Raw genomic sequence first — 21,861 nt, 5'->3', positions numbered from 1 at the left:
AGACACCCCCAGCAAGCATGCATCCAGGTCCTCTGCAGGCCCCAAAGCCACACACATGGTCTGGAGTGACCATTTCAAAGTTACTGTAATGTTGGGCTTCCTAATGAGAAAGGGAGCAAGGGGCTCCTGGGCTTTGTTCACACCAGCCTGCCAGGCGCTCCTTTTCCTGCTCAGCCCTATATAGTGCCTGTGCTTTTGCTGGAAGCCAGTGAGTTAGCCTTAGGCCCCGAGGATGGGCACTGCTACCAGGAATAGGGGAGCTGTGGTGAGCCTGTCATTTGCTTTGCAGTTCCCTGGACTCCCTGCTTTATATTTGAGGCCTTCTCTTATCAGTTTAGATGTGGCCTCCCAAGGGCAGTCTTGGGTTTTGATGGAGGTCATCATTTCACCCACACACAAGTTACTGTTATTTGGTGTGGCGATGGCTATCAACTCTTGCCCAGAGGCCCTGCAGCTTCCATTGCTGCTCTCGCTGGCCACAACTCCCAGAGGCTGGGTTCAGAAGCTGGGGAGGACCTAGAGCTTCCCTCCCTCTACAATCTTGGTATCAGGAGCAGTGTTTCTAGAATCTTGTGCTATATGTATTTGCCTCCCCCAAGAAGAGACTGCAGCAATACCAGGGTAGGCTTCCAGAGTTGGGGGTGAGGGGTGAAGGGGTGAAGGGGAGAGCAAGCTGTGGTTTGCAGAAGTGGGTATGTGTAATTGTGCCATGCTCTTTAGGCTGTCAGCTTCCACCCCTTCCCCAGCTCTCTGACACCTTGGTGGGGGTCTAGGCATTTGTAGGTGCCCTCAGGAGCACAGGCACCCACAGCCTGTCACTGGGCCATGCACCCCATGGCCCATGCAGAGCTGCTGCCTCCCTGTCTCCAAGCTGACCTTGCCCGGCGCTGGCTCTGGAGCCTGCTGCAGTCCCCATCCTGTCCCACCTGCCCAGTATGCGCTCATTTCACATACTGCTGCTATTGACAGGGTGGGCTGTGGTCCTGCTTGGAGGGACCTAGGAGCTTCAAGGCAGGCTGGGGCAGGCTGAATCTAGAGGAGGGAAGGGAGGGAGGAATCAAGGTATAAGAAAAAAACAAAGCTGCTTCTCTCCACTCTCACACCACTCACCTTTGGTCACCAAATAGAGTGGGGATGTTTCTCCCCACCAACAAAGTCTATAAATGGAAATGTTTTCCCTGAGTTCTGCGAGCCATCCTTGCAAATTAGTTAAACCTGAGGAGGGAAACACGGTTACTGGTTTATTATACAGGATCTTATCAAGGATACAGAGGAACAGCCAGGTGAGGAGAGGCACAGGGCAGGGCATGTGGGAAAGGGTAGGCGCCTCCACGCCATCTCTGGGGCACTGCCCTTCAGGGTCCTCTACATGGTCCGCCCTCCAGAAGCTCCAAACCCTATCCTTTTCGGTTTCTATGGAGGCTTTGTTATGAAGGCATGATCGATTACATCATTGGCTGTTGGTGATTAACTCAACCTTCAGCCCCTCTGACCTCATAGGTCAGTGTATGGGACTGAAAGTTCCAACCCTTTAATCACAGGGTTGGTTCCCCTGGCAACCAGCCCCATCCTGAAGCTATCCAGGAGCTCAAGAGTCACTTCATTCCAGCAAAGGATGCTCCTGTCACGCAGGAAATCCCAAGGGATTTAGGAGCTCTGCATCAGATGCTGCTGTCAGGAAGGTACAAAGGTCTTAGAAGCTCTGCCTCGGGAACCAGGGGGCAGAGTCCAAATATGTATTTCCGATGATATCACAATATCACACAAGGTAGTCCTGGCCGAGAGCCTGCTCAGTGCCAGGTGCTAGGACACACATTCTCTCGCCTAGTCCTTCCCACAAACTCAGGAGACAGGTACAGCTCTCCCCATTTTACTAAATGAGGAACTGAACTCAGAAGTTCTGTGCTTTATGCCAAGTCTCAGCACTGGCCTGTGGTGGAGCTGGGACCGTACCCTTCCCCTGGTCTTGCTGGTCCCTGAGCAGCTGCCTGCGGCCCCCCAGGGTCAAGGGGTCTCTGAAAGAGGGTGGCCGCAGTGTGGCAGCCTACCTTTCTGTCTGAGGGGACTTGGCTCCTGATTTTCTTCTCTTTGCTTGGCTTATCTGACTCGCAGGTTTTGGGGCCTTTTGGGTAATGATTGGGTCTGAGCACCACATTTACCCCATCCCCCTGCGGAGTAAAGCTGTGAATGCCCCAGGGCTGGGGGGCAGGAGACCAGAGTACAGTCTGGAATCTTAGATCTATTTGCTAAGTGGCCTCAGATAGACCCTTCCGTTCTCTGGGATTCATGTATGCGTCTGTGCAATGAGAGGCTCAGGAACTTCAGAAGGCCTTGCACCCCGCAGTGGATGTAACAGTCCTGTGGCCCACCCAGGACTGAAAGGCTTTTGGTTTTTAATCTTTTTTTCCCCAAATTTTTTTATTATGTTAATATATACATGACATAAAAATTACCACCTTAACCTTGTTTTTTTTTTTTTTTTCTTTGAGACAGTGTTTTACTCTTGTTGCTCAGGCTGGGGTGCAATGGCGTGATCTCAGCTCACCGCAACCTCTGCCTCCCAGGTTCAAGTGATTCTCCTGCCTCAGCCTCCCAACTAGCTGGGATTACAGGCATGCACCACTACCCTGGCTAATTTTGTATTTTTAGTAGGGATGTGATTTCTCCATGTTGGTCAGGCTGGTCTTGAACTCCCGACCTCAGGTAATCCGCCCATCTCGGCCTCCCAAAGTGCAGGGATTGCAGGCATGAGCCACCACGCCCAGCCAGCCTTAACCATTTTTTAAGGATACAGTTTAGTGGTATTAAATACATCCTTTGTGTGCAACCCTCACCATCCTCCCACTCCAGAACTCTTAGTTGTTGTCAAACTGGAACTCTGTACCCATTAAACAACAGCAACCACTGTTTTACTACCTGTCTCTACGATTTTGACTACTCTAGGTACCACATGTAAGTGGAATCCTACAGGATTTGTGATTTTGCGGCCACAGGGTTTTATTTATTTTATTTTCTCCATCTCCAGAATCCCCGCGGTCTGCTCCTGTCTGGTTTTGCTTCTCCTGGGTCGTGGGGTGCTATTTGCATGTGGGTGAGGAGCCCTCTCCCCATCCATCCTGCTTGTGTTTTCCTCCTGGGTGCTAACTGGCCTCTACCTTTGTCTCTGTCTCCTCTGCCTCTGCTCTTGGTTAGCTGACGGTAGGGAAAGTGTCCAGCGGAATAGGGGCTGCAGCTGAAGTCCTGGTCAATCTGTACATGAATGATCACAGACCTAAGGCCCAGGCCACCTCTCCAGACCTGGTAAGGACATGCACCCCCAGCCTTCACCCACAGACACTGGCTCTGGTATCCCAAGGCGGGCACATGGGATGCGGAGAGGATGCTCTAGCCCTTCCGAGGTTCCTCTTCTCTTGGGCCAAGAGGGGGCTGAGAATGAGCTGGATCAGGGCAGAAGTTAGAGGGAACCTACATTTCCTTAAAGACAGACCTCACTCAGGTCCCCTGTGGTCTTTTTGAAAATAGAGATCTTCCTGCTGTCTGTGGCTCTGGAGAACGGCCTGGTAGAAAGGCCCAGGTGAGGCCGTGAGCATAATTGAATGGTCTCACTTTCAATGTTTAGTGTCCAACCTGAACAGACTCTTTGCATTGGATTGAGAAAAAAGTCATGGGGGAAATATCCCTTTGATTTGAATTCTCCCTTTCTCTAAACTAGGCTGCTCACTGCCGTCACCAGGAATTTTAGTTGACCACTCTTTCTGTTTCCTTTTGGCACATTGCCCTGGAATTGCCCAGGGGTACTGCTGCCCAAGCCCGTGCCCTCCCAATTCACAATTAGGACTATAACTGACCAGATTTGATGCCACAAGCTTTCCTCACCCGACCTGTGCCGCTGCAGGGGAACAGGACACCTAAAACATCCTCAGCAGGCCAGTTTCAGGACCTCTGTCCAGAACCAGGTGACACTTAATCCCAAGGACAGATCCTGGAAAGAATATCGTGGGGAGGACACGTTTGAGTAAAGCCCACTCTGTCAGACCAGGATCATTCCCACCCCAAAAACCAGAGCAGCCAACCTTGGGGGGGGGCCCACCTTGTTGTCTCCGGCCTGCCTGGGAGTACGGTTAACAGCAGCCCCTGCAGGGTTGGGGTCTGGGTTGAGGGCATATCTTCCTACCCCTCCCTCTTTGCTGCAGTGGCAGGAGCAGGAAACAGAAGCCCACGAGGTCCCCAGCGTTCAGTGTGGAATTTCTGAAAGCCTCAGCCTGGCATTTGAAAGCTTGGGATAAGCCCTAATACACCACTCCTCTCTCCCGATCCCCAGGAATCTATGCGAAAGTCATTTCCCCTTAACCTGGGAGGCAGTGACACGTGTTACTTCTGTAAGAAGCGTGTGTACGTGATGGAGCGGCTGAGCGCCGAGGGCCACTTCTTCCACCGGGAGTGTTTCCGCTGCAGCATCTGTGCCACCACCTTGCGCCTGGCTGCCTACACCTTTGACTGCGATGAAGGTAACCCCAGGGGCCAGAGCAGCACTGGGCTCTGGCCTTGGCCTCAGGTGTGACCTTGACTCGGGTTCCTGTCCCTCTGGCGGCTCTAGGACACCTAACACACCCCCAAAAGGAAGTATGATGTCATCAGGAAAGCTGTTCAGGGAGACTGGGAGCTCCTGCTAGAAGGGGTGGCTGCCTGTGGTCCCAGGGAAGGGGTAGCATTAGCACTGTGGTGTGGCATACCAGGTCCTGGTGGGTACCTGCTGTGTGCCCAGGGCTCTACGTACCTCTTCTTATGTAGCCTCACCACCCTCCATTGTCCCTGTATGGCCAAGAAAATCCAACCCAATACCCTCTGTTGCATGCCCAGCACCACACCTGGCATGAAGTAAGTTTCACCATATGATGCAATGTTAATATTATTTACATAGTATGTGTCTTAAAAATAACCATCAAAATGACATTCCCTGTGATAAGTGGCCTAACAAAGACATTGATGGAGGAATCGTGCTCATTGGAACGAATGATTATTTTCTAATTTTCAGCGCTTGACATTTGCTCTGTCATCTATAACAAGAGGCAGTATAGCATGGCGCTCAATACACGCCCTCAAACTAAACTACTACCTCCTAGCCATAGAACCTTGGGCCTGTTACTTAAACAGTTTCCTCATCTGTAAAATGAGGTTAATGGTAGTCCTTAGCTCTCAGGGTGGTTGTGAGGACTGACGAGTTAATGCATGTGAAGCTCGCAGCATTGTGCCTGGCATACAGTCATTCCTATGTAAGTGTCCCTGTTACAATTTTTACTATTGCTACTGTTACCAGCATAGCAGTGAGCAAGGAAGGCTTTTCTGGAAGGTGCACAGTGGTCCTGGGCAGTGGCCAGTTTCCCAGTGTGTGCCCCCTCTGGGTCTTTTCCTCACCATCACTGCTGCCATTTGCTCTCAGCCTTTCCCACCCACCAGGTATTCCACAAAGAAAGACTGAGGGTGTTCATACTCGAAGTTGTCCATTTTGCTGCCTGGCAACTGGTCTTATGAAGAAACTTGGCCTCAGTTTGCTTTGAGGATTTTTTTTTAATGTTTTCCTATTTATTATAAAGGATGCAGAGGAGCAGCCAGATGGAAAAGAGGCATGGGGTGTGGTATGGGAGTAGGGTCTCAGAGCTCCCATGCCCTCTCCGGGTGCAGGCATGCCACCCTACGGGGGCCTCCATGGTTTGAAGTCTTAGCCACATCCCCGGGAGGGCCCTCATTGCTGGAGCTTGTCTCTGAGGCACCTCCTACCTCATCTCAGTGCCACTTCTTTAAGGAAGGTGATGGAAGCCGTTTCCCAAGTTTGAGCCACCCTGGGCTATTTCCATCGTTGCTATTTTCTGACTTGGACAGTGGTGTGCACTTGGCTTTTGTCTACTGTGGCTCTAGTTTACAGGAGAAAAATTTTTCTGTATGTGTGTGCCTCTTTTTACAGGCAAATTTTACTGCAAGCCTCACTTCATTCACTGTAAAACCAATAGCAAACAACGGAAGAGACGGGCAGAGCTGAAGCAACAAAGAGAGGTATGTTTGTCTCAAACATGCTGGTGAAACAGGGAGGGCCCCTTGATAAGGGTTTCCAGTGATCCTCAAAGTTAGGCCAGCTTTTCTGGCCCTAGAGGGATTGAGATGACTCACAGATAAAGAAGAAAAACCTCTGCTTACTGGTGTGCAGGGTTCTTTTGCTTCAGTCTGTTCCACAGCCTCTGGGGCGTGTCCCATTCCAGATGAGCTCCCAGGACGGTAGCCATGATGGCTTCTCATAAGAAGCCTGGAAGAGCTTGCCCATGTGGCAGGGATGGGGTGATATGCTTAGCCACACAAAAGCCACGTGGCCCTCTGTACCTGGAAGCCACCTGGCCACAAGGTGCTGTTTGCAAGAATGCCTGGTATAGGACCGACCCTTCTACATTTTCTAAGTCCTCTCCCAGGCTCTCCAAGTCAACCAAGTGTCCAGCCCACTGAATTTATAGATGGTTTGTGGAAGCATCTCTTCTGGCATCTCTTAGCAAATATCTTCTCTCGAGCTTGATTAATCATCTACCACTAGCTACAACTCATAACTTAAAACTTTTTTCTAATTACCCAAATATATAGGTTCAATGTAAAAACATGGGAATGAGAGAATATAAAGAAGCAAAGTTAAATCACCTGTAACCACTCTACCCTGAGAAAACCGCAGTTCACATTTTGTAACATCCCTTTCCAGACTTTTTTCTATGGGAATATATTTTAACCAAAGTGGAATCCTATGCCTACAGTTTTATATTCTTCCTTTTCTTCACTAACTGTATATCAAGAATAGTTTCCCATGACATTAAAAATCCTGTTGGAGCATACTTTTTAATGCCTTTGGAAGATTCTAGTCTATAAATGGTCAATCATTTACTTCACTACTTCTGTACTACTGGATCTTTATGTCATTTGAATTTTTTACCTTACAAATGTTTTTATAGTGTACATCCTGGTATGCATATTGTTATCCATATTTCAAATTATTTACTTGATATTTATCATCAGGAGTCAGATTTCCGATCAGAAGGCATGCATATTTTTGAAGGTTCGTGACTCTTATGGTCAGTTGGCCGCCTAGAAAAGTGCCCGTGTTCAGCACCGGCTTCAGCATGAGTTGGGGGGCTGAGATTATTGTGGGGGCTGGTTGCAGGGTCTGGCGAGTTCGGTTTGTATTGGCTCCCTGCTTGCTTTGTTTAAGTAGTCCTCTGGAAGACTTGCAGACTAATGCCCTCATGTCAATCTCTTTCTCAGGAGGAGGCGACATGGCAAGAGCAGGAAGCCCCTCTGCGAGACACTCCCACTGAAAGTTCTTGCGCTGTGGCCGCCATTGGCACCCTGGAAGGCAGCCCCCCAGGTATCTCCACCTCCTTCTTTAGGAAGGCGCTGGGCTGGCCCCTCAGGCTGCCGAGGGACCTGTGTAACTGGATGCAGGGACTCCTGCAAGCCGTTGGCCTCCATATCAGGGACAATGCTTACAACTACTGCTACATGTACGAGCTCCTGAGCCTGGGGCTGCCACTTCTCTGGGCGTTCTCTGAGGTCCTGGCAGCCATGTACAGGGAATCTGAAGGCTCCCTCGAGAGCATCTGCAACTGGGTGCTCAGGTGCTTCCCAGTCAAGCTCCGCTGACATGCCTGGCCGCCCCCAAGTGCCTTCACATTTCCAGGGAGGCTTCAGATGGCAGTGCATTTGCAGTTTGCTCAGGCTCTGGCCAGGAAGCCTAGCATTCTCTAAGCAATTAGCTCAAAGCTAAAGAGTTTCACATGGGCCACCTCTGCCTGGCCTTATCAGGGTGAACATCTACTCACGGTGCTAGGGCCAGGGACGATATGAAGGATCTTTTCTGTAGCTTTGTACTTATATATATGTACACCAAAGTGAGCCATACTTCTGGGTTTACATTTCAATTTTTTAAATTTTAATAAGCCTAGAGAAAGCATTTTTTTCTATGAGTGTCAATTTTTCTTAACATGGGTTTGAAGCTTATAACCAGTTTTATAAACCCCTTGAACATTGCAGTGAGTTATCAGAGCCACTGCCTGCAAAGTGGATGATTTAAGATTTTACACATATGAAAGTGAGTGTGCCATCTCCTGACCAGTGCCTTTTGACTTAGGTACCCAGATGCCACTTGTCAGCAGCAGGATACTTTTTACAACACGAAAGCATAATTATTTTAGAAGAAAAGAGTAGAAGGGCAGAATAGAATTCAACTTACAAAAGCAGGGAGTAGTGTGTGTTTGGTTGTTATCTGTCCCCTTGCGGGGAGGACTGTTTTGCTCCCTTGTTTTGATGTTAAATAGTAGCTTAAAGGCTTTCCCCCCGCATACCAACTCACAGCCAAATGACGAAGAACCATGGGGTTTCAACAGATTCTACAAACATGCATTTTCCCTTTCCACTAATGGGCAGTGCAGTGAAAGCCCACTAGCATTTGACCATGGAGCTGATGCAGTGCTGAAGATGAGCTCTTTCAGCTGATGGCATTTAGCCCTGTGGCTCCCAGCAGATCCCCCAGCCCAGGCTACAGGCTGAGCCAAGGCCTTGCAGGGTCCATATTGGTCAGGCCGAGTGGAGTGGAAGACTTCGCCCACTCATGTGGTGTCCTTTGAGACTGAGGGGGTTTGTTAGCACATCAGGCTATTGCTGGGAAGCATGGCCTGCCCAGTGAGCGTTGCCTGTGGACATCCTGACGGCTTAGCTGCTCCGCTGCCATGCATATGTGATCAAAACAGAAGCCGTTTTCACAATGCCCTGGGAAAGGAGTGGGTCTGACCTCCAGGGGAAGCTCTACTGTATCTTGACTGGCAGGGAAGGCTGGGAGTAGAAGCTGTTTTTGGACTGATCCAAAGGAAATATGCCTTAGTAAGGGTTAAAATGAGCATGCAGGCCCACCTACATTCTTCACTCTGGGTATCCAGAAGAGTCCTCAGCTCTCCCTGCTCCACGCTGCCTAGACATACACAGCTGCAGGGTCTGGCTGAACAATCAAGGGGCTGCCAGAGAAAGGCCATCTACAGGGCTCAGTGTATCTGGAGTTGCTGGGCCCAAGATAGCTCTGTGCAGTTATCACTAGAGATGCCTCTGGATTAACTAAGAGGTGTGCCTGGGTGTGGGTGAGGAGCCAGAACCTTTGAGAGCTTTGAGATGACAGTTTCTATGGGGCGGGAAGAAAGGAGGAGGTGCATTTCTATAAACACTTCCCTGAAATCCTTGGGAAAAATAGAGGCATGGCCATGGCCAACTCTGTGGGAACTGGCGCCTCTGTCCTTATTGGCACTGTTCTCAGTCTGATGACTTGCATTGTGTTTTCTCCAATTTTTGCTGGGATTTTAGTGTTCAGCATGGGGGGGAGGAACCCTTGATTCCTTTTGTTTGAGTACAGAAAGTAAATTCTCGAAGTCATGATGTGAATGACCATGTTATTGTGATTATCTTCAGCTCAGGATAGGCTGAGATGCTTTGTGGAGTGTTCCATGAAGCCAGAGTCAGAATCTCTAAGACTGTCATGTACAGCCATAAGGAGACTGGTTTGAATTACTGTGGTGAGACTGGGTGTGCCTTTCGGAAATCTGAGATGTTTGTATGCTCTGAGATGTTGAACCTTTCTGGTGGGCAGCACCAACACCCAGGGGTGGACCCCAGAGGGTGAATGCCTCTAGGCCTCCACAACATGTTCAAGAACGAATAGGAGACGCTAGAGTAAACTGCGGGCCGAGAGGATATCAGGGAGCAAGACGCAAACTGTGTGCATCCTCTCTTGTAAACAAGTAGCTGGTCACAACCAGAAAGGTTCATCTCGTCTAAGCAAACAGTGACTCTTTCAGAGGAAGTTTCCCTCTTTCAATAGTTGCCTTATTTTCAACTCCAGTGCCTTCTCGTGATGTTAATCATTTCCTTTTTTCCCCACACTAAGTTCTCTTTTCTATCTTTCTCTCTCTCTCCAATCTTACACCATGGCCATCAGTTCATTTCAGCCTTCCAGTGCTACACCCACTTCTTGGCTGACACACTTCTGCTCTAAGGTGACTGGTTTTCTTGCCAATTTTCAAAGAGTGGTACTAACCCCCAACCTGCTTTCTGCACCCCGTCCTCCCGGCCAGCGGTACTGGTTGTGCTAACTGTGAGTGTCTTGCATGCTGATGGACTCAAATGGTGGCATGGTTGGCTAACAGCATGAGGGAGTGTCCAGCTTGAGACCCATATCTGTGTTCATTTCCCGTGGAGCCGGCAGCCTGGTCTACCCCAAGTGCATGCCCCGCCTCTCCTCTCTCCCTTGGGCCTGCCTGTGTGCATGCTTCTCCAGTTGCACCTGTGAAGCCACCTACTTTCTTGGGAGGGTCGACCTTAATCATGAGACAGTACCATGAGGGGGCCTCTGTCACCTTTGAAAAGAACACCTATCGAGCAGCCTCAAAAAGCTCATACATATCAGCCCCTTGTTAAACTGGCTTTAATGTAAAGATTGTTAATGTCATTGATCAAAACCATAGGTGATTCTTTGGAGGGATTTTAAAAACATAATTACTCTCAGGCCTCATCCCAAGCTTGACCCATGCTCTGTAGGTTGAACACGTAATCACAAGTATTCTAGCAAATCCTGCCTTGGTTGCAGCCTGCACTGTAGATGCAAGGGTTTTGCTGTGGTTCTTCTTATGTCCCTTGGCTCATAAAGCCTCAGATGATGCCAGAGCTTCAATCAGAGCCATCATCATCCCAGGCAGGGATATCTTTGAGAAATGACGCAGTTCAGCCCCAGGCCCCTGTGACTCTGCTTAAAGCACACATTTCTGCTGCCTCTTGTACCTGGCGCAGCAGGATAATCACCAGCGTGCTCTTAATGAGAAACAACACACCAAGCACAGTGGAGCCGTCCTGGGCAACCCTCACCGGTCTCAGGCTGTGGTGGGCGTCTGTCATGCATGTGGCCCAGACCACACTGACCCCTGGGCCTGCCTGCCTGGCCCTGCATGCTGCACACTCCCTGCGCTTGTGCAGATCCTGGCCAGTACGAAGTCGTTGCTCTTGTCTTATCTTCTCTTACAGAGTCTCCCTTCCTTTATAGAATGTCAACCAAAGAGTGCCCTCCTCCCCTCTCAGCCTCCTCTTTAGCTAGCCTCCCCATCTCATCACAACGCATGTCTGTGACCTTTGGTAATCATTTACAGTGCCACACGGAACCCTGTATTTTGCACACAGCAAAACAAACAATGTTTAGCTTTATTTATGGTATTTGATGCTGTAAATGGAAATAAATATTGTTCTTTATAAAGCTCATTGTTTCCTCTCTTCTTTGCCGTGGAAGCTTCTAAAACCTCACACACAGGGATTGGTGTAGGGGGTTCATTTTCCCTAAACTGCTGGCGGGACTTGCACTTGAGGTGACACAGGACTCTCGGGCTGCGCTGGGCGCTCTGAAAGGAAATATTACCCAGGGGTAATATTTGGAAACTGTCATCAATGCTCCTGGGCCAGGCTTTGAGGTCTCTTTCTTGAACACTCACTATACTTTGCTGTTCTAGATGCTGGGCACAGTGGGTGAGGGTCAGTGTCCCCTCAGCGATTAGAAACAGACTGTATTGACAGCTATCTACACCCATTTCCACCGCACACCCAAGCGTGGCTCTACAGGAGAGCTTTCCCTATGAATCTTACACTAATTTAGGCTCCTATTTAGCAAGGGTTGGTCTTGAACACTTCATGCTGGTCCACAGCTGAGTGGCGAGTGGAAGGTAAGGAGGAAGGACTGGGCATCAGTCTCAGGATGGCAATGAAGTTGGCAGTGTGCTCATCAGATGGACAGCCACTGCCATCCTAAGAGACCTCTCCTGTCCCAAAGGCTCAGGGCATTCAGTGCCTATGGTGGGAGGCCCTGCCCTAGTGCCACCCTAAGTAGAACACTCACGGCAGGCCCTGGGCAACTCCAGGCTGTGTTTAAGGGAAAGATTTGGAGCCTCACTTGGCTAGCCTGGGCAGTGCCAAAGTCGTCTGGTCCTCAGCCTCCCCTGGGTGAGATGCCTGCCATTTCCTGGCTGGGTGTAGCTGGGCTTCTGACACTGGTATGAAAAGTCACCTGTGGACTTTATGAGGTCCCTGGCACCTCCAGATGGGTGTGCCTGAGGCTCTGGTCTCTGATGCCTGGATCTACCTTCAGAGCTACCTCAGGTCATGACGAAGGGTTCTGTACTCTTACCCGTGTGACGTATTCCCACTTCCATTCAAGGAGGGATGTTAGGAACTATAAGTCAGATGCTGGGCTGTGAAAGTGACTCATTCCTTTATGCATTCATTTATTCCGCAAATGTTTTTCCTAGGCCTATTCTAAGCCCTAGATAAAGCAGCGAACCATGCAAAGTCCCCACACCTCCCTGCACCTTAGAGATATGGCTCAGTATTGCTGTACTGGATGAGATCTGTTCTATTTTACTGCATGTGTTTATTTGTTTGTTCAACTAGGTGGTATTTCCTGAGCATCTACAATGCACTAGGAATATAGCAGGGAGTAAAGCAGACAAAAATCCTCACTTTATTGTCAAAGCGTGACACCCCAAGAGGTGCTTCACCAACAAAGGGGTCCATAGTCACGACATTCGAGGGATATTTTATACCGATCTTGCCAGTCCTCCCCAGCCCTGGAGACTCACAAGATTCATTTGCCTGTCAAGTCTCTGGGGCATCCTCATAGAGAAGTTTAATCAACTTTGTGAAAGTCAGCTGTCCCTTACTTATTTGAACATTTTGTTTTGGTTTTGGTTTGGTTTTTTTGAATATTGCATTCTACATACATAGTTTTAGTAGACTAGTCTTTAATTCAGAGATATTGGATTAAAGACTTAAAATTTCAGAGGTAAAACCATAGAATTAAATATTAAATGAAATTAAATATTGATTAGATATGGGGTGACAATTTCTAAGCATAAATCCTCTAATAGGAAGAAGAACACATAGGAAAAACATGGCACAAATCTGATTATATACATTTTTAAAACTTAGTGTGGAATAATAAAATATTAAATAGACCATTAGACTAGGGAAAAAAATGAACTAAATGTAATAACAAAGAAGTTTATTGCATGGTATTTTCAAAATTCATTTAAAACAGCTGTTCCTGGGCACCCCTCACAGTGTAAATGATCAGTTAATATTTGTTGATTAAAGAGTCAATGATAAATAGGCAAAGCCTATGAATAGGCAGTTTACACTTAAGCAAATTTTAAAAGTAAACACTAAAAAGAAAAAGCAAGTATTTACAAAAGTATTCCTACTTGGTTTTTAAAGGAAATAAATTAATTATGGTGTACATGGGCCAGGTGCGGTAGCTCACACCTGTAATCCCAGCACTTTGGGAGGCTGAGGCGGGCAGATCACTTGAGGTCAGGAGTTCAAGACCAGCCTGACCAACATGACAAAACCCTGTCTCTACCAAAAAAAAATTAGCTGGGCTTGGTGGCACATGCCTTTAATTCCAACTACTTGGGAGGCTGAGGCACGAGAATCGCTTAAACCCAGGAGGCAGAGGTTGCAGTGAGCTGAGATCATGCCACTGCACTCCAGCTTGGATGACAGAGTGAGACTCCGTCTCAAAAAGAAAATAAAAATTATGGTACATCTACTGAATTAGTAAAGAAAAAAGTAAAACTGACTGTAAGAAAAAAATATGAACTTCATCCCAAGTATTGAGTAAAAAGTAAACTGGGAGAATCTTTTCCTGGGAAGCATTGTGGCAACCCTGACTGAGATCCAGAAAAGGGCTCTGCCTTCTTGGCCTAATAATTCTACTGCAGGGAATTTATCCTGAGGAAATAATCCAGCAGAAGAAATAAATCTCTGTGAAACTTGAATGTGTAAGTCGGTCAAGCAGAGTGGGTGGGCTGTTCCCCTTTATTTCTGTAAATGCATTCATTTTTACAACTTAAGGGAAAAAAAAGGCTTAAGTAAGTAAAAGAAGTTACTACATCTTTTACTGCCCCCACCCCCCAGCCAGCTGTTATACAGGGAACATTTTCTGTGTGCCAGGTACTGGGCCAAGAACTTTATGTGCAGAACTTCATTAGCTCTTCACCTCCTTGTGTCAGCCTTGAGGTCGGTACTGATGTTAAAGAAGCTCCTGATACTGAGGAGGCAGAGGCGAGTCTAGAGCCACGTCTTCCACTGTGAAGGGACTGAGTCCCACAGCCCAGGCTAGGAGTCAGGTGCCTGCTCTAAGAGGAACCTTGGTGCATGATGAGGGTCTGGGCTCCACCAAAGCCCAGGCTTTGCTTCCAGCACTTGGTACTGACTCAATGGCATTGCGCATGTCCCTTCTGTGAACTGGGGCTACGGATGCCTCTAGCGTAGGGTTCTCCAAGGTGTTTGGCTCTCAGGACAGCAAGATCTCTTTGTCATGCTCTAAATAGCACTTTCCTGATTTTGCACAGCACAGAGAGCCCAGAGGAAAACTTTTCGGGCATTCTCGATTAACTGGGGCTCAGAATTCCTGACAGGATACCTTCAGGTTGGGAACTAGACAGCGGTCCCAATTCACACTGGTGGCACCATGTTTTTCTCCAGGTTTCTGATTCCCCAGCCTTCTTAAAGGCAACAGCCATCTCCGTTCGGACACCCAGGCCTCAGCTCTGGAGCTCCCTTTCCCTGCCACCACCTGCCAGCGGACTTTGGTTTTGCCTTAGTGAGTGCAAAGAGAGGGCACAGGCTCTCACTTTGTGCCCAGCTGCCCGCTTAACATCCACACCTGATGTCTATTGCACATGTCCAGCCCAAATGTCCACTCCAACTGCTGATTTCCCCAAAACAGGCTCCATCCTTAGCCTTCCCCATTTCTGGAGACTATAATTCCCCTTTTCTTGTTGCTTGGCCCAAAGGCCCTGGCGTCATTCTTGACTCTTCTTTCTCTTGACCTCACACCAAATCCATTAGCAAATTTGAGGAACATCCAGAACCTGTCCATTCCTCACCACCACTACACTAACTGACCTCCGCCCACTGTCATCCAAGTTATTGCAGCCACCCCTCTGAGGGCCCCTGCTTCTCCCTTCACCCCTCAACATCCTCAACAAAACAGCTGGATTATCCTTTTATTTATTTTTATTTATTTGTTTGTTTTGAAACAGTGTCTTACTCTGTCATCCAGGCTGGAGTGATCTTGGCTCACTGCAACCTTCACCTCCCGGGTTCAAGTGATTCTCATGCCTCAGCCACCCGAGTAGCTGAGATGACAGGCACCTGCCACCACACCCAGTTAACTTTTGTATTTTTAGTAGAGACGGGGTTTTGCCATGTTGGCCAGGCTGTTTTCGAACTCCTGATCTCAAGTGATCCTCCCACCTCACTTCCCAAAGTGCTGGGATTACAGGTGTGAGCCACTGTGCCTGGCCTGGATGATCCTTTTAGAATGTATGTTTCACTGCTGCTCAAAACTCCAGCAGCTCTCCGGCTCACTGCATGCAAATGCCAAAGGCATGATGGATTCGAAGGGCTCTGTGGGGTCTGGCCCCTACTCTGACCTCCTCTTCTACTTTCCCTTACACACTCTGACCCAGCCACATTCTCTCTTAGAGCGTTTGTGCTGTCTGTTTCCTCTGCCAAGAACGCGCTTCCCTGGCATTCATATGGCTGAGTCTGTCCTTTATTCAAATTTGTCCATGTGTCCTCCAATACCCACAGTGAGGTCTATTTTTAGTCCTGAGACCTGCACTCCCCGGCAATCCCTGCTCCCCCTTACCCTACTAGACAGTTTTTCCACTGCACACATTTATTGCCTTCAACATATTGTGTAATTCACTCCTTTATTATGTGTATTGCTTATTTATGTTTTCCAACCTTGCTGGAATGCAAGCTCCATGAGGGCAGGGGTCTTGGTTGCCTTTAAATGCTTTGTATAACCCCGACAGAACAGTACTTAGCACATAGTGGGTCCTCAAAAAATGTTTTTAGGATATATGCCCTCTGGCCTGGACCTCAGACTGCAGAGCATGCAACCATCTCAGGCCGGGGAAGATCTGGCTGGCATCCAGTGTGGTTCAGGAGGGAGACCGGGAGGAAGAGAAATCTGACATTGTGTGTCCTGGCTGCCACTGCAGACTCCCGATTGTGAGAAGGGAGTTTTGATTTTGCTTCTGTGTTGCCTTCTGAGGGGCATCATCTTCATGTACAACTCTTGAGAGAGCTGGGTCTGCACAGAACCAGGTGGGCCTTGGACGCCTCCTCTCAGGGACAAGCCAAGGTTGGCAGCAGAGAGCTGTTCCAGCAGCATCCCCTTTGGGGCATCAAGGCCCAGGCCACCGGCCTCACACATATCCTCTGTCCCCTGTTCACTGTGCTTTGCTCTGGGGTCTTGACACAGGAATGAATCCAGGTGGCAGATGTGAGACAAGGGACGGGGTGGGGAACACTCCGCCCACCATAACCTGGGCTGGAGGGTGTGGCCCCCATGACAAGGCATGTGGGTGGCTCAGCATGGCTTTGATCCCCTGAGTCTAGTTATCCTCAAGTGCCTGTAACTGAGACCAAGAGAGGCTGCCTGCCCGCCCTCAGATAAACAGGCCAAACTCTTCCATTTGTAGGAGCCTAGAAGTGCCAGATCAGATTTTCTCTTTTCCTACCCTAACCCACACCAGGCCCTGGCTGTGACTCCCTTGGGGACATGTGGCAGCAGGATGGCGATTGTTTACTCAGTGCTGGGGTCTTGCTGCTGCTCTGGCCAGGATCTGAACAGGGGGGAAGGACGGTGGGCCCCAGGCTACTTTCGTTCCTGCTTTATGGGGTTGCTGCTGGGCTGCCTTCACAGAAACTTAGAGTTCTTCCTGCCCACCTCATTCAGAGGAATGTGGGTATAGGTCCTGGCTGTGCCCAAAGCTCGAGGCTCACAGCTGGCCAGACACAGTGCCTGTAGTGGTAGAAGAAGAGGGAAGAAAAGAGGCAGGGTCCAAAAAAAGGCTCCAGACCTGCTGCCATTAGCAAAGAAATTCAGCTTCCCTGACACTCTGGAGGCTGCAGAGTTGTTGAGATGATACAACGTGTGCCCCTACCCCTCACCTCAAAGGAGGAGTCCTGGTGTCCAGAGGGAGCCATGTGCTGAGGGCTGGTGCCAGATTGCCGGCCATCTGTGGCAGAATTTCCCTGTGTCTGGCCCAGTGTCCAGGATGAGGGCTTCATGGGAGGAGCAGCTCAGCTCTGCTGAGGGCCGTGGGGAAGGGGCTGAGGCTTGGCACTACCTGTCAAAGGTTGCATCTTCCTTCAGGTTTACATTTTAATTTATTGTTCCCTGCATGAAGGCTACTGCTAGGGCCAGCCAGGGCCCCTTGAATGATGCTATCCACCCTGGCTTGTGGGCAGTGGAGGGTGTGTCCGCGTGTATCTGCACACCTACACATACAGGCCAGGCCCACTCCTTGAAGGAGTACAGCAAGGCAGGGCAGCCATGCCCCAGGGCAGAGGGGCCAGAGGCCCAGGATTGCCCACCAATTTGTTCACCCCCTGAAGATCCGTCGACACCCATTCCCATGACTGCACCCTGAGGAGTCACTCTCAGAAGCCCCCATGAGGGCAGCCAGCCCATCTTGGCACCTGTGCCTTTTCTCTAAAGGGCCACACACTGAAAAGGACCTTGGCTCTGGCACCGACAAGTCTCCTTCCCAGAGCATTTGTGACATACCCTGGCAGTGGACAGAAGGACTGCCTGCCACAAGCATCTTCCTAGGACCCTCCTTCATCCCTCTGGTAGCTTGTAGTGTACCCACTTACAAGAGGGCAAAGAGGCCGCTCTGCTCAGAATCCCGGGTATTTGCCTGTGTGTGCTCAGATGCCTTCCCCGCCCTTCTCTGGCTGGGCACTGTATTGAAAAGGCGTATCCCTTGCAAGCTACATTTTCTAGCTCCCTTGCAACTGGCTTACTGTTAGTTTTGACCGCTGGACGCGCTGGTGTGGGGCTGGAGGGCAGGATCCAAGGGGTGGCCAGGGTGTCCCTCCCAGCTCCCTACCTTGCAGCAGTGTTGTGGCCTCTGGGCTCCGGTGACACCAGCTCTTCTCCTTGTCCCTCTGCTGCTGAGGGACAGTGGTCTGCTGCTGCTCCTGTCTGGGTTGCCTCATCATCCCTGTTAGGCTTTCAGCTCTTCCAGCACTGTTGCAGTTCATTTCCTGTCTGGACGCTTCTGTTGAACTCCCTGGCTTGGCCCTGTCTTCCTGACTGGATCCTGATCCTCTTAGTTTTGCTGCTTTCTTTCTCAACTTTTTTCTGCAGAGAGAACAGTGGACAGGGGCCAGAGATGGCTCTGGCCATTAGGAGCTATGTGACCTTAGACAAGTGTTGTAACTCCTCCAAGACTTGGTTTCCTTTCCTGCAAAGTGGGGTTAATAGCAGCACACAGGAGGCCTGCTGTGTTGTCATCTCCCTGGGTTCTGGGAGTGAGTGGAAGAGTCTCAGACTCGAGTGGAAAGCAGCAGCAATTTCACCAGCAGAACCAGGGAGCCCCGCGCCTCTCCATAACCCTGCGGCAGGGGCCTGGCCAGGAAAGGGCCTTGGGACCTGGCTGCTGGGAGCCGTGTGTGAGGACAGACATTTCCCCAGACCCTGCCTGGGCTTGTGGGTAGGCCTTGGACCCTTTCCCAGGCTTGTGGGTACCCTTTCCCAGGCTTGTGGGTACCCTTTCCCAGGCTTGTGGGTAGGCCTTGGACCCGGAACTTAGGATTTTTGGAGTCTTATATTTTGTCAGAGAGCAGGTATCTGGCCAGAGCTGAGATGAGGCTGAGGTACTCAGTTCTGGGCAAAGCTGCTTCGTGCCACAGGCTGGCAACAGCTGCCCTGCGGGGTGCTGGATCCTTCTCCTCACCCATGACTCCTATGTACCTCCTCTCCTGTTACCCTCCAACCCCCATTAGAGTCCTTGATTCTCCAAATGAGCAAAGATGATTTCAGGCAGTCTTAAAGAGCAGCCAGCCTCAGGGAGGCAGCAAGAGGTCTGGTGGTATGGGCATGAAGCACAGGTGAGCACACCTGGCTCTTCACCTGGGGCTGGCCACAAGTGCAGCTGCTCTGTGCCCAGCAGCCGGATGCCCAGCTGCGGTGACACCCAGCACTGTGCGCTCACTGGCTGGCCTGGTGGGCATTCACTCTTTTCCACTCTTCCAGTGAGGATGCTAATACCATTCTCTTAGGGCTGTTGGGATGCTAGGGTGGATGAAGTCATATGGGCACTCGATGAGTCAGTGTTACTGTCATTAGTATTATGTCCAGTATTTGTACTAGTACCACTAGTATTACTACTGTTATACACACACAGATGGAGCTGTCTGGGAATGAAAAGAGATATCTGGAAGTAGCCACTTGACTGTAGGAATTTCGTCTTGGAGGTGGCACTGAACCCCATAAAACCCAGCAGTAGCCATGGCCTGAGTCTTAAACAGCAGAAGCGGGGGAGGAGCCTGGCCTCCTTTGGGGCTTTTTGCCTCCACACATTGGCAAAAGGAGGCCCAGAAGAAGTACTAGCCTCTTTTTTACCGAGTCTCTACCTCAACACCTCTCCCCCTGCCCTGATGTCTGGGTTCACTGTGAGAGACGCTGGCCCTAGCCCTATGCTCTGAGAGGCCATCTGTCAGCTGTGCCCTCCACCTTCCTGGAGCCCAGGGAGCCAGGCTGAGCCCTGGTCTGTTCCATCCCTTCATGGAAGGAGGGAAGAGAAAAGCAGGATTCTGGATGTTCCTCACAGGTTTGGTCTGTACTCTGAGGTGTGGTGGCTGTGGGTCTGGTACCTCTACAGCCTGGCATAGCTGAGCTTACCTCAGCCACCTGCAGCCGCCTCATCCCACTAGGCCACTCTGGACTCCACCACTCTCTCCCCTCATCCCCAAGCCCAATCATAGCAGTGCCTTTAACCCAAAGCTGCTGTTGCATGGAAGTCAGATCTCCCTCCCCTTCTGCCTCTTCCATGCCTCACTCTTACATGCTTTATCTTATCACGTAGATATTTGTGAACATGCCTTATTTCCCTTGTGAGACAGAAAGAGATCATTGAAGGCAGGGACTTTGGTGGCAGGTTCATTCCCAAACCTCTAGCACAGGCCTGGATCTGAGGAGGACACAGCATCTATTGGATATACAAGCATCTGGGCACACAGCTCACAGACACACAAGAAGCGAGGCATGGAGCTGGGTCTTTGCCACAGTCATTCTATGTAACAAGCCTCCCCAGTCTCAGTGGCATATGGCATCTATTTTCTTGCTCAGGAGTCTGTGGGTTGAGTGGGTAGCTCTGCTTCAGGCTGTAGGTCTAACGGGCGAGGGAGGCCTCAAGGGATTGACAGGGTTGACTCCAGGCTATAGCTTGGCCCCAGGTCTGTTCCATGTGCCCTCCATCAGGGACCCCGACTGAAGGGGCAGTGGCCACCTGGGACAAGTTCTTTTCATAGTAACCTAGCAGGAGCATGAGTGACAGCCAACCAGCAAGCCCACTTAAAGCCTCTGCTCACGTCCCATCCATGGGTTGCCACAGGTCAAAGCAAGCCTTGCCGCCAAGCCTCACGTCCATGGGGCAGGGCTATACACCCCACCAACTCCAGCAGAAAGGACTGCAAAGTCACAGCATAGAGCGCAACTCTATTATAGGGAGGGAGTAAAGAACTGGGGGCACTTTCCAGCCAAAACTCCCAGCACAAAGGTCCCGCGAAACACTGTCCATTCGTGGTTCTGTTGTGCTCACAGACACGCAGACTGAGCCCCGTCCTCTGACAGAATATATGACCGTGTGCTGGTGTCTTAACCTCTCTATGCTTGAGTTTTCTCAGCAGGAAAATGGGGGTAATAACAATGCTTTTCTGAGAGGATCAGGTGAGATTTAATAGACTTAATACATGTCAAATGCTCAAACAATTCTTGGTATATATTGAGCACCCAATAAAAGTAAGCTGCTCCTGCTTTTATTATGACTAATGCTGCCACCACCACCACCATCGCCATGTCATTATTATTATTTAGTGAAGCATCCGATTATATTCCTCAAATGCCTTCCATCCCCAGTTACACTAATTTAGAAGTGTAGACACGTGCACACAGCAAGCATCCATGCACACCAGGGGGGCTACAAACTAGCAACCCACTTGCTCAGTCTGCTGCAGACATGTTTTATTTTGATCTGTCTGATATTTTAAGATGAGAATTTCACATAAAAATCAAAATTTCTTGAGTTATCTTCATAGGTGGTAAATACAGTTAGGGAAGAGATTATATCTCCCAGAGAGAACACATGGGTAAAAAGATGAGAGGGCTCAGGTGGATGCATGGAGAACCCAGTTGTTTAAGAGTTGGCTGGAATACTGGATGGCTGAGATGGCCAGCCAGAGGGACAGGGAGAGAAGGTGTCCCCGGAAGCAGGGACGGGGCAGGTTCAAGGACCACAGGAGGACCCCCAAAGTCCTGTGAATTGGACTTAGCAACAAGGAGGTCACTGTGGACTGTGCTGGGGGCAGTCTGGGAGTGGTGGAGGCACAGGCAGGATTATAGGAATAGGGGGTTCATAAAGAAGAGCAGGGAGAGAGAAGAGTGTAGCCAACCCTTCCAGGAAGCTTGGCTGGGAAGGAAGAAGAAAGAGTAGGCTGGGGGCTTGGGGTGAGGACTGGGATTAAAACAAGTTTTCTTAAGACAGGAGACTCAGCATATTTAAATACAGACAGGAAAGACTCAGTAGACGAATGAGAACACAAGAATGACACTGTGGAGAGGGAGGAGGGAAGTGAGAGGGAGCCAGGTTCAGGTGAAGGCTCCACCTTAGGGAGGAAAAATGACACCTCTTCTCTGGGCACTGTCCCTGGAGATGAGGTCACCCAGCT

At 49.8% G+C, this 21,861-nt stretch overlaps 1 protein-coding gene across 8 annotated transcripts in view; it reads left to right on the top strand.

Annotated features, from left to right (window-relative positions):
- MICAL2 (microtubule associated monooxygenase, calponin and LIM domain containing 2) overlaps positions 1 to 21,861 on the top strand; it is a 243,298-nt gene that overhangs the window by 140,087 nt on the left and 81,350 nt on the right. For 5 of the 8 annotated variants that reach the window (XM_073018229.1, XM_073018225.1, XM_073018227.1 and 2 more), the window contains 4 exons: positions 3,193 to 3,300; positions 4,322 to 4,508; positions 5,963 to 6,051; positions 7,294 to 11,319. In XM_073018229.1, the coding sequence (XP_072874330.1) occupies positions 3,193 to 3,300; positions 4,322 to 4,508; positions 5,963 to 6,051; positions 7,294 to 7,671 (762 nt within the window). In that variant the 3' untranslated portion in view covers positions 7,672 to 11,319. Of the gene's footprint in view, positions 1 to 3,192; positions 3,301 to 4,321; positions 4,509 to 5,962; positions 6,052 to 7,293; positions 11,320 to 21,861 lie in introns of those variants that run through there. The other 3 variants (XM_037999707.2, XM_037999708.2, XM_073018242.1) reach the window with 2 other exon arrangements.

Source organism: Chlorocebus sabaeus, chromosome 1 (assembly GCF_047675955.1).
Source record: "Chlorocebus sabaeus isolate Y175 chromosome 1, mChlSab1.0.hap1, whole genome shotgun sequence".
In the NCBI taxonomy this organism is placed as follows: Eukaryota; Metazoa; Chordata; class Mammalia; order Primates; family Cercopithecidae; genus Chlorocebus; species Chlorocebus sabaeus.
Note: the sequence above shows the minus strand (reverse complement) of the source record. Positions and strands in the feature narration are given on the sequence as shown.